Source organism: Rhinopithecus roxellana, chromosome 12, assembly GCF_007565055.1.
Source record: "Rhinopithecus roxellana isolate Shanxi Qingling chromosome 12, ASM756505v1, whole genome shotgun sequence".
Lineage (NCBI taxonomy): Eukaryota > Metazoa > Chordata > Mammalia > Primates > Cercopithecidae > Rhinopithecus > Rhinopithecus roxellana.
The window spans coordinates 87,066,405-87,079,182 of NC_044560.1; the positions used below are offsets into that span (position 1 = coordinate 87,066,405).

Below are 12,778 nucleotides of genomic sequence, written 5' to 3' on the forward strand. Positions count from 1 at the left end.
GAGATGAGATCCATAAATGAGATAAATAAAGAATTTTTTCAACAAGTCCAACATGGTGAAACTTCATCTCTACAAAAAATAGAAAGATTCGCCATGTGTGGTGGCACGTGCCTGTTGTTCCAGCTACTCCAGAGGCTGTGGTGGAAGGATTGCCTGAGCCCGGGGAAGTCAAGGCTGCAGTGAACCGTGATTACACCACTGCACTCCAGCCTGGGCAACACAGTGAGACCCTGTCTCAAAAAAACAACAATAACATAAAGTAAAATAAAAGGAAATGCTAGCCACTTTATGATCATTGAATATATGTTACTCAAATTTATACTTTCGGCCAGGGAGTGGGAGTAGTAGATTCCCAAAACCCCTTCCAGTCTAAAGTGTAATGATTCCTTTTTCCCTTGAGAGATTACACAGGTTTAAAATATAAGTCGATTTTTAAACAGTGATAAAAATTTGTGGATCATAAGGAAGTTTATAATTTTGTGCCCATGTTAGAGAATACTAGCATCTATTAATATTACTATAGCCCTTTTCAACCACCAGCATCACTATTTTAGACAAAATTCTGCTGTGAATAAGACTTTGGATTACATAGGACTTCCTCTGTGCTGTCAATAACTTGAAGTTATGTTGCAATTGTGTGAAACAGATAAATGGATAATGAAAAAATGAAATATCTAACCCTTTTTCAAAATGTGTTGAAGACCTTCTGTGTTCCAGCAACCAGTGATCTTTTTGGGAGCCGATGTCACTCATCCACCTGCTGGTGATGGAAAGAAGCCTTCTATTGCTGCTGTGAGTGTTAGCCAGGTTTATCTTACCTAAGGTTGACAGACCAGTATCAATTTTGCAGTTTCAACTTTTTGACTTTTAATATTTTCTTTGTAGCCAACTTTCATAAATGTTCTTTGGGTTTTTGAAAAGAGTGATTATTCTCTGGTTTGGGGTTTACAAGTTCCATATGTAACTATTAAATCAAGTTTGCTAGTTATATCATTCAGATCTTCTGTATTATACTTTAATTTGTCTACTTGACCTCTCCATGATTATGCATTTTTAGTTACTTTTTGTTGTTTTGAATAGTTTGTATATTTCAGTAATGTCTTTGTCATAGAAAGATGCATTACATGTAAGCCTGGTGGATTACGTTTTTTAACATATAAAATGTCTTCCACCTTCATCCAGTTCAATACTTTGCACCTGAATTCTTTTATTTTACTTTATTTTATTTCTTTTTTTCAGACAGAGTTATCTTGTTGCCCAGGCTGGAGTGCAGTGACACAGTCTTGGCTCACTGCAACCTCTGTGTCCCAGGTTCAATCGATTCTCCTGCCTCAGCCTCCCGAGTAGCTGGGAGTACAGGCACCTGCCACCATGCCCGGCTAATTTTTCGTATTTTTTAGTAGAGACGGGGCTTCACCATGTTGGCCAGGCTTGTCTTGAATTTCTGATCTCAGTGAGTCCACCTGCCTCTGCCTCCTGAATTGCTTAGATTACAGGCGTGAGCTACCGCACCTGGCCAAATTCTTTGTTTTACTACTGCCACTCCTGCTTTTAGCATCTGCCTATTTTTTGTTTGCTCTCTCTGTATTGGTAACCTTTTTGTGTCAGTTTAAGTGTATTTCTTATAAACTTGAGAAAGCCTGATATTTTACCCATTTTGAAAATCACTTGATTTTAACAAATAGCCAACATTTTGAAAATATGAACATATTTTAGGCTTATTTAATAAACTTCAGAAATTAAACTGTAAGATTTAATTGGCCAGGCGCAGTGGCTCACGCCTGTAATCCCAACACTTTGGGAGGCTGAGGCAGGTGGATCACTTGAGGTCAGGAGTTTGAGACCAGCCTGACCAACATGGTGAAACCTCATCTCTGTGAAAAATACGAAATTAGCCTGATGTGGTGGCGGGTGCCTTAAAGGTACCTGCCTGGGTGACAGAGGGAGACCCCATCTCAAAAAAAAAAGATTTAATATTTTTTCTATGATCCATTGTAATCTTCACATAAATCGTACATTTTATGAATCTGATAAATCCAATTCATCCCTGAAAATGATAGTAATATTTAAATTTTCACTTCAAGGTTTCAAAGCTATTTTTATTAGTATAAAGGAAATTAATTTTTTTTTTTTTTGGGGATGGAGTCTCGCTCTGCCGCCCAGGCTGGAATGCAGTGGCCGGGTCTCAGCTCACTGCAAGCTCCGCCTCCTGGGTTTACGCCGTTCTCCTGCCTCAGCCTCCCAAGTAGCTGGGACTACAGGCGCCCGCCACGTCGCCCAGCTAGTTTTTTGTATTTTTTTTTAGTAGAGACGGGGTTTCACCGTGTTAGCCAGGATGGTCTCGATCTCCTGACCTCGTGATCTGCCCGTCTCGGCCTCCCAAAGTGCTGGGATTACAGGCTTGAGCCACTGTGCCCGGCCAGGAAATTAATTTTTATCTATTCTCTTGCTTTGTTTTCTTTTTTTTTTTTTTTTTTGAGACAGAGTCTTGCGCTGTTGCCCAGGCTGGAGTCCAGTGGCGCAATCTCTGCTCACTGCAAGCTCCGCCTCCCGGGTTCACACCATTCTTCTGCCTCAGCCTCCTGAGTAGCTGAGACTACAGGTGCCCGCCACCACGCCCAGCTAATTTTTCGTATTATTTTAGTAGAGACGGGGTTTCACCATGTTAACCAGGATAGTCTCGATCTCCTGACCTCGTGATCTGCCCGCCTCGGCCTCCCAAAGTGCTGGGATTACAGACGTGAGCCACCACACCCAGCCGTGTATTTTTAATGTTATTCATGAATTATTTTCTTTAAATGTTCAGTGGTTGTATTGAGTCATCTCTAACATTCATTAAAGTGTTCTTATAGATGATAAAATGATAAAGAAAGGAACTCAAAAGACTTCCTTGGATTTGCTACTTTGGGTCATTTTCCAAACGGTTTAAGCATATTTTAATTCCTTTGGACTTCTGGTAGTCATTGTCTTTTTCTACTAAATCCATTTCTACCAAATACCCACTTTCTTTTATGGTTATCAGAAATCTTGTAAATAGAATTTATTGGTTGATTCTTTTTCGGTATATGGCTTCTATCCCCAAGAACTTAGAGAGTAGTGTGAGAAACTAATGTAAGTAATGAATGCCACATAGTATAATAGGTGTTATCACGATAACGAAGTAACAACATTTAAGTTGCAAGAACCTGGTGTGTTTTGGGAATGTTGAGAAATATAAGGAATTGGAACATAGTATACTGCAGGCTATGAGGCTAGGAAGCTTTTGTGAGGCATTTTGTTCCATCCAAGGGGTCTGGATTTATTCTTAGTAGCGAGATGCCTTTCAAGGGAAAGAAATGGTCAAAGTTCCATTTTTGAAGCATGACTTTGGTATAGGTTAACTGGAAGAAAGAGAGTCTGGAGGCAGTGACCAGCTCTAGGCTCTGATCAGAATAATGTTATAAGTTCATGCTTTGAGGTCTCTTCTCCAAAGACATAACGATATTAGACACAGAAAGAGAAAATTAATATAGCTGGTTTCAAAACCAAGATTAACTTCTCTGAGGACCAGATACAGAACACAAATACAGCTCAATAAGACTGTATAGATTCAGGCCGAGAGGGAGAATTCTGATTTTAAAATGTATGAAGCGTAACACTTCTAAGATGAAGCTAAAGTCTTAAGTATGGCTTCTGAGATAGGTTGATAAAGTGGAAGAGATAGGAAGAAAAATCAGTGGTTTGAATTGGTCCTTGTTTTTGCTTATTTCCTTTCTCTTATTCTCTTATACACATCTTTTTGTCTTTTTCTTTCCTCACTAATCTTTAAGTCTACCAACAACACAAAGAATCTAGTTGTTAAACGTATAGTTCAGCCTAGTTATAGGAAAAATAGTTTTTTACCCTATACTAGGTGTTTTATTCTGTTCTTCAATGGGAAGTACTATTCTTTTTAATTTTTTAAAAAGATGGGGTAGGCTGGGCGCAGTGGCTCACACCTGTAATCCCAGCACTTTGGGAGGCCAAGGCAGGCGGATCACGAGGTCAAGATATTGAGACAACCTGGCCAACATGGTGAAACCTCGTCTCTACTAAAAATACAAAAATTAGCTGGGTGTGGTGGCGCACACCTGTAGTCCTAGCTATTCTGGAGGCTGAGGCAGGAGAATCGCTTGAATCCAGGAGGTGGAGGTTGCAGTGAGCCGAAATCGCACCACTGCACTCCAGGCTGGTGACAGAGCAAGACTGCGTCTCAAAAAAAAAAAAAGAGAGAGAGAGATGGGGTCTTGCTCTTTTGCCCAGGCTGGCCTCAAATTCCTGGGTACAAGTGATCCTCCTGCCTCAGCTTCCTGAGTAGCTGGAACTACAGGCACATGCCATCATACCCAACTCAGAATTACTATTTTTGATTACTTTCAAAGTAAACAGTGACAAATGGTAAGGTTACAGTAAAATAAAAATGTAAATGAATTCATGTAATTTTGATTATCATTTATTTTTATTTATTTATTTATTTTTACTTTTTCTAACCTAGGTTGTAGGTAGTATGGATGCCCACCCAAGCAGATACTGTGCCACAGTAAGAGTTCAGAGACCCCGACAGGAGATCATCCAGGACTTGGCCTCCATGGTCCGGGAACTTCTTATTCAATTTTATAAGTCAACTCGGTTCAAGCCTACTCGTATCATCTTTTATCGGGATGGTGTTTCAGAGGGGCAGTTTAGGCAGGTTGGTTACCTAGAATTTCATCAGACTGTGGTGAAATCAGATATTGTGTTTATAATATGGTGTCTAGTTCTAGAGTTAAAAACCTTTTTAGAGTTCCCCAAGTCAAAACTTGGTGTTTTCTTAGATCGTCTTTTTGAAAATGTTCGCTACGAATGTGTATGCCTTACTTGCTAAGACCATGTTCTGATAATTATTAAAATGGAATCAAGAAGCATATTAGCTTTAGAGCGATGAAATTAAGGAATCCTGAGATTAAATCATTATCCTTCTTTGAAGTATATAAAAACAAATAGCTGACTATATTGAATCTTTCCATTTCATATTCTCTAGGTATTATATTATGAACTACTGGCAATTCGAGAAGCCTGCATCAGTTTGGAGAAAGACTATCAACCTGGAATAACCTACATTGTAGTTCAGAAGAGACACCACACTCGATTATTTTGTGCTGATAGGACAGAAAGGGTAATCTCACCTCTGTTGTAATACTATTGTAAACCAAGCTTATCCAACATAGTTCATAGAACATTCAACAAGGGCCCTCTGCCAACAGCAGGGTTTCCAATATACAGTAGCAAATTTCAACAATTACATTATGAGTATAGAAGCATCAAAATAGATTATTTTTAACTTTCTAGAATTTCTAGTCACACTCCAGATGTTCAAAATCTCATTCTACTTTTTTGTTGTGAAGAAATTCATAGTTTTAAAATTATTTTTCTATTCATATTTTCCTAAAATCTTCAGAAAAAAAGGTACATTGTCTTTTTAAAATATCTGATACAAATTAGTTTTTTTAAAAAGTGGAAATTCAGGCCAGGCACAGTGGCTCACGCCTGTAATTCCAGCACCTTGGAAGGCCAAGGCAGGCGGATCACTTGAGGTTGGGAGTTCAAGACCAGCCTGGCCAGCACGGTGAAACCCTGTCTTTACTAAAAATACACAACTTAGCCGGGCGTGGTGGCACATGTCTGTAATCCCAGCTACTCGGGAGGCTGAGGCAGGAGAATTGCTTAAACCCGGGAGGTGGAGGTTGCAGTGAGCTGAGATGGTACCACAGTACTCCAGCCTAGGCAAGAAAGCAAGACTCCATCTCAAAAAAAAAAAAAAGTGGAAATTTATACATACTAACTTTTTTTTTTTTTTTTTTTTTTTGAGACGAAGTCTTGCTCTGTCGCCCAGGCTGGGGTGCAGTGGCCAGATCTCAGCTCACTGCAAGCTCCGCCTCCCGGGTTCACGCCATTCTCCTGCCTCAGCCTCCCAAGTAGCTGGGACTGCAGGTGCCTGCCACCTGCCCAGCTAGGTTTTTTGTATTTTTAGTAGAGACGGGGTTTCACCATGTTAGCCAGGATGGTCTCGATCTCCTGACCTCGTGATCCGCCCGTCTCGGCCTCCCAAGGTACTGGGATTACAGGCTTGAGCCACCGCGCCCAGCCAGTAAAATAGTTTCTGATTTGCTAGCCTTGTAAACCTAGAGTTACAGTTAATGATTTTCAGTGTTTTGGGATAAGGCGGTGGAGGTGGGTATAATAAACATTTTTAGGCCGGGCGCGGTGGCTCAAGCCTGTAATCCCAGCACTTTGGGAGGCCGAGACGGGCGGATCACGAGGTCAGGAGATCGAGACCATCCTGGCGAACACGGTGAAACCCCATCTCTACTAAAAAATACAAAAAGTAGCCGGGCGAGGTGGCGGGCAGAGCTGAGATCCGGCCACTGCACTCCAGCCTGGGTGACAGAGCGAGACTATGTCTCAAAAATAAATAAATAAATAAATAAACATTTTTAAGTGTTTTATAAGCTTACATCATCAGAATTTTGAGTCATTTCAGTTATATTTTATCCACTCAGAGAAAATCATGGTGTCTGTTCTCTTACAAGATGTTGAAACTGATAGTATGGAATAAAAGGAATAAGGCCTTTGCAATTATTTCATTGTTTGAATCCCAGTTCTGCCCTTTATTGTGTGCTATTGAGCAAATTATTTTGTATTCCTGAGCCTTTATTTCCCTAAACAAATGGAAATAATCCCTAACTTGCAGGATTGTTATCAGGATTTAGAAATAATGTGTTTAAAGTGCCTGACCCATAAATGGTTAACAAATGGTGTGACTGTTGTTGATGCTGTCAGCATTCTGTCTCTCTAAACATCTAGTTTTCTCCAAGGTAAATGCTGATCTTCATAAATCACACGTTCAAGAATGCCTACTATGCACAGGTACCACAAACTAGAGCACTTTAAGTTAATTTTTAAAAAATTTTTTTTAGTGTCTTCCACCCATAGTGGGGTCAACTATCAGCTAAGCAGTAGTAGAGACTATTATTAGGCCTTGTTGTGTACCAGCGCTCACTTTCAGCAACATTTAAGAATAGGAACTAGGACCTGCGTAAAGTCTGCTCCGAATGACTGCTTAAGTCATATTTCAAGGTGAAAGTAGTGAAATGTAGGATCAGCCTATGTATTCATACATTTTTAAAAGTGCTTTCAGATACATTTTTACCTTTTTCTTGTTTGTTTAAACTTTAACCAAACAAATCTAGGTTGGAAGAAGTGGCAATATCCCAGCTGGAACAACAGTTGATACAGACATTACACACCCATATGAGTTTGATTTTTACCTCTGTAGCCATGCTGGAATACAGGTAAGCCTACACTTTGGGTAAAATATTTTAATTCAAGAACTGTCATTCTTACATGTATTTTTTAAATCTCAGAAAAAGGATAAAGAAATACTCATTGCATTCCAAATTGTTTCCACATGAAATTAGATGAAACTTTCAGTAAACAAATGTCTTCCCTTTCCTTACCTTGAAAGGGACTTAGGAACTTATTTTTATGAAAATATCAGAATATAAGTAGTTTAATAGAATGAATCTCCCTGAAACAGGCCCTTAATTTACCTAAAATGTTAAAAAAAAGTGAAAGTACCTGATTGTTCCTTTAGCATATGCGTCTTTTAAAAAAAAAAGAGAGAGACAGAAAGAAAGGAGAGAAAGTACTATTTTGCTCAGGCTAGACTAGAACTCTTGGGCTCAAACAGTCCTCCCACCTCAGCCTCCCAAGTAGTTGGGACAATAGGCCTCCACACTCAGCTAATGATAACATTTTATAGAAAACTTTGACATGGGCCGGGCGCGGTGGCTCAAGCCTGTAATCCCAGCACTTTGGGAGGCCGAGACGGGCGGATCACGAGGTCAGGAGATTGAGACCATCCTGGCTAACACGGTGAAACCCCGTCTCTACTAAAAAATACAAAAAATTAGCCGGGCGAGGTGGCGTCGCCTGTAGTCCCAGCTACTTGGGAGGCTGAGGCAGGAGAATGGCGTGAACCCGGGAGGCGGAGCTTGCAGTGAGCTGAGATCCGGCCACAGCACTCCAGCCTGGGCAGCAGAGCCAGACTCCGTCTCAAAAAAAAAAAAAAAAAAGAAAACTTTGACATGTACTAGTAGGTATTAAGCATGTGAAAGAGTGTAATTGGGCTGGGCATGGTGGCTCACACTTACAATTCCCACACTTTGGGAGGCTGAGATGGGCAGATGCTTGAGTTTAGGAGTTTGAGACCAGCCTGGGCAACATAGAGAAACCCCGTCTCTACAAAAAATAGAAAAATTAGCCAGACATGGTAGCATGTGCCTGTAGTCTCAGCTACTCAGGAGGCTGTGGTGGGAGGATCACTTGAGCCAGGCAGAGGGAGGTTGCTGTGAGCCAAAATCGTGCCACTGCACTCCAGGCTAGGTGACAGAGCCAGACCTTGTCTCAAAAAATAAAATAAGAATTTAATTGTACAATTACAGCTTTACTTTTTTTTTTTTTTTGAGACAGAGTCTTCCTCTGTTGCCTAGGCTGGAGTACAGTGGCATGATCTCAGCTCACTGCAACCTCCGCCTCCTGGGTTCAAGTGACTCTCATGCCTCAGCCTCCCTAGTAGCTGGGATTACAGACTGGGATTACTGGGTGCCACCACACCAAGTAATTTTTGTTTTATTTTGATTTTTTCTAATAGAGACAGGGTTTCAACATGTTAGCCAGGCTGGTCTCAAACTTCTGACCTCAAGTAATCTGCCCACCTTGGCCTCCCAAAGTGCAGGGATTACAGGCTTGAGCCACTGTGCCTCGCCTTAAGTTTCAGTTAAATAATTTTAAAAGTTTTTCTTATTCTTTCCAGAAAACCATTTCATTAATGTGTTAGCTTTACTTGGTAGAACATAAGCTTTAAATCAGCGCATCTCAAACTTTCCAACAACAAAAAGTAAACTGACATTCCCGGGATGTCTGAGGGTCTATAACCCAAAACTATTTTAGGTTACTTGCCATTGATTAAGATAGGAATTTCAAGATGTCTTACTATGCAGCTCTGTATCTTACAGCTTTATATATCCCACATATACCAACCTGTTTCAGATTCGTGGCTTTAAATTATTGTCCCACTCATTTATCCATGTTCTTATATCAGCTCCTCTTTACAATTAATGTTGTACATTTTCAGGATTGGTAGTTAATGGGAGGGCCAGAGGAAGTGATGTCAGCAAGATGGCTGACTAGAAGCCCCTAGTGCTTGCTACCCTCACAAAGAAAGCCAGAAAAACAGATAAACAACTACATTTTTTTTTTAACGGAGTCTCGCTCTGTCACTCAGGCTGGAGTGCAGTAGTGTGATCTCGGTTCACTGCAGCAACCTCCGTCTCCCAGGTTCAGGCAATTCTCCTGCCTCAGCCTCCCAAGTAGCGGGGATTACAGGCACCCACCACCATGCCCAGCTAATTTTTGCATTTTTAGTAGAGACAGGGTTTCACCATGATGGTCAGGCTGGTCTCAAACTCCTGACCTCAGGTAATTCACCCACCTTGGCCTACCAAAGTGCTGGGATTACAGGCATGAGCCACCATATCCGGCCTTTTTTTTTTTTTTTTTTTTTTTTTGAGATGGAGTCTTGCTTTTGTCGCCCAGGCTAGAGTGTAATGGCATGATCTCAGCTCACTGCAATCTCCACCTCCCAGGTTCAAGCAATTCTTCTGCCTCAGCCTCCAGAGTAGCTGGAATTATAGGCTCCTGCCACCACGTCTGGTTAATGTTTGTATTTTTAGTAAAGATGACGTTTCACCACATTGGCCAGGCTGGTCTCGAACTCCTGACCTCACGTGATCCACTCGCCTCAACCTCCCAAAGTACTGGGATTACAGGCATTAACCACTGCACCAGGCCAAACAACTCTATTTTAATGAAAATAACTGAGGGAGAGCCCTGGAGTGCATCCGAGGAGTAATAGAAACCCTGGTGTGCACAGAAACTCGGGATGACCACACAGAGAACAGAAAGAAACACTGAGCCTCTACTACTCCATCTCCAAATCAGGATCATCTGGGAACCAGCAGGAACTGCACCCCTATAGTGAACGGATAAGCAAGAGGATCCCAGCAATCCCCATCAACACCTTGGACACCTATACCGGGGTCCCCAGCACTGTTCTTAGGCACTAAGCCCATCTGGGGGAGCTGCCTGGAGTCCACTTAGGTGTACCCACCCCCCACCCGAGAGAAGGAGCTGATACTGTGCTCCACGCACTGTGATCCAAGCAGCCACTGCACTACTCCATCTTGGCAGTGGAGCAGTGGAACTATAGCCGGAATATGTCTTGCTCCAGGGCCAAGTAGCCATGACTCCTCTTTATCGTTAAGGCTACGCTATCACCAAATTACCCCAGCCCAGTGGCCTGACAGCCCTGTCGAGCTGCAAGCACCTGTTACACCTTGTGCCTTGGCCACTTAAAGAGGTCATACCTCGGCCAGGCGCGGTGGCTCACACCTGTAATCCTAGCACTTTGGGAGGCCAAGGCAGGCATATCACCTGAGGTCAGGAGTTTGAGAACAGCCTGGCCAACATGGTGGAACCCCGTCTCTACTAAAAATACAAAAAAAAATTAGTCGGACGTCATGGCGTGCACCTGTAGTCCCAGCTACTCCAACCTGGGCAACAGAGTGAGACTCCATCTCTATTAAAAAAAAAAAAAGAAGTCATACCTCTCCAGTTCCTAAATTGAAGTTATGTTGTGTCTCAGGAAGCAGTGTCTTAGTCATCCAGAGCAGTCACACACGCCAGTACCTAAGCTGAAGCAGTGCCCTGCATATCAGGAAGACCATGTGTGGGCCACCCAGAACAGGCATAGCCCTATGCCTGAGCTGAACTGGCCCTGGGGAATTGGTACCCTGGAAGAGCTGAGCAGCTCTGTATCCCATAGATATTGGGATAGCCCAAATATATTGAGATACAAGAAAATGCCAATAGACAACTCAACAAAATTGGGAAAGCAGGCCGGCCGCAGTGGCTCACGCCTGTGATCTCATTACTTTGAGAGGCTGAGGCAGGCAGAATACCTGAGGTCGGGAGTTCGAGAGCAGCCTGACCAACATGGAGAAACTCTGTCTCTATTAAAAATACAAAATTAGCCAGGCGTGGTGTGCATGCCTATAATCCCAGCTACTCGGGAGGCTGAGGCAGGAGAATCGTTTGAACCTGGGAGACGGAGGTTGCGGTGAGCCGAGATTGCGCCATTGCACTCTAGCCTAGGCAACAAGAGCAAAACTCTGCCTAAAAAAAAAAAAAAAATTGGGAAAGCAGTTCGTAATATGAACAAGAAATTCAGCGAAAAGATAGAAATTTAAAAAGAACCAAACAGAAATCTACAGCTGAAGAATTCAATGAAAAATACAAAATACAATAGAGAGCTTCAACAGCCAATTTGATCATGCAGAAGAATATCTGAACTTGAAGATAGGTCATTTGAAAAAAAAAAAATCAGAGTCAGAAAAAGAAGAAAGAATGAAAAAGAGTGAAGAGCGCCTCTGAGACTTATGGAACACCAGTAAGCAAATAAATATTTGTATTATGGGAGTTCCAGAAGGAGAAGAGAAAGGGAAAGGTGTAGAAAATCTACTTAGTGAAATAATAGGTTGGGCATGGTGGCTTACACCTATAATCCCAGCACTTTGGGAGGCCAAGGTGGGCAGATCGCTTTAGCTCAGAAGTTTGAGTCCAGCCTGGGCAACATGGTGATACTCCATCTCTACAAAAAATACAAAAATTAGCCAGGCATGGTGGCATGTACCTGTAGTCCCACCTACTCAGGGGGCTGAGGCAGGAGGATCACTTGAACCTGGGAGGTTGAGGCTGTGACAAGCTGAGATCACACCACTACACTCTAGCCTGGGATGACAGAGTAAGACCCTGTCTCAAAAAAAAAGAAATAATAGCTGAAAACTTCCCAAATATGGGGAGAAATATGGACATCTAGATCTAGGAGACTCAAAAGTCTCCGAACAGAACAATCCCTAAAAGGTTCTTCCCAAGGCACATTGTAGTCAAATTGTCAAGTCAAAGACAGACAGAATTCTAAAAACAACAGAAAATCATCAAGTCACTTAGAATCCTCATTAAACGAACAGCAGATTTCGCCACAGAAACCTCATAGGCCTGGAGAGATTGAGATGATATAGTCAAAGGACTGAAAGAAAACAATTGTCAGCCAAGAATGCTGTACCCAGTTGAGGATTATTTGAGCTCAGGAGGCGGAGGTTGCAGTGAGCTCTGATTGCACCACTGTACTCCAGCCTGGGCAATGGAGTGAGACCCTGTCTCAATCAATCAGTCAATCAATAAGAATCCTATATCCAGCAAAGCTAACTTTTGGAAATGAGGGAGAAATAGTATTTCCTAGACATGCAAAAACTGAGGAAATTTATCCCCACTAGATTCGACCTATAGGAAATGTTCGAGGGAGTCCTACATCTGGAGGCAAAAAGTCAATAATCATTATTATGGAAACAACAGTATAAAACTCACTGGTAGAACAGATACACAAGAAAGAAAGAGAAAAGATTCAAACCTTGTTGCTCTACAGAAAACCACCAACCCACAATGATAAGAAGATGAAAGGAAGAAAGGATATAGAAAACAAGCAGAAAACAATTAACAAAATGACAGGAGTAGGCCTTCACCTATCAGTAGTAACCGTGAATGTAAACAAATTAAATTGTCCACTGAAAAGATGTAGACTGGCTAAATGAATTTTTTTCTC

At 41.8% G+C, this 12,778-nt stretch overlaps 1 protein-coding gene across 9 annotated transcripts in view; it reads left to right on the forward strand.

Moving 5' to 3' along the window:
* The window catches only part of AGO3 (argonaute RISC catalytic component 3), a 143,794-nt gene that overhangs the window by 105,629 nt on the left and 25,387 nt on the right, over window positions 1-12,778 (forward strand). For all 9 annotated transcript variants that reach the window (XM_010360412.2, XM_030913454.1, XM_030913458.1 and 6 more), the window contains 4 exons: window positions 702-792; window positions 4,514-4,708; window positions 5,039-5,173; window positions 7,248-7,349. In XM_010360412.2, the coding sequence (XP_010358714.1) occupies window positions 702-792; window positions 4,514-4,708; window positions 5,039-5,173; window positions 7,248-7,349 (523 nt within the window). The remainder of the gene's footprint in view (window positions 1-701; window positions 793-4,513; window positions 4,709-5,038; window positions 5,174-7,247; window positions 7,350-12,778) is intronic.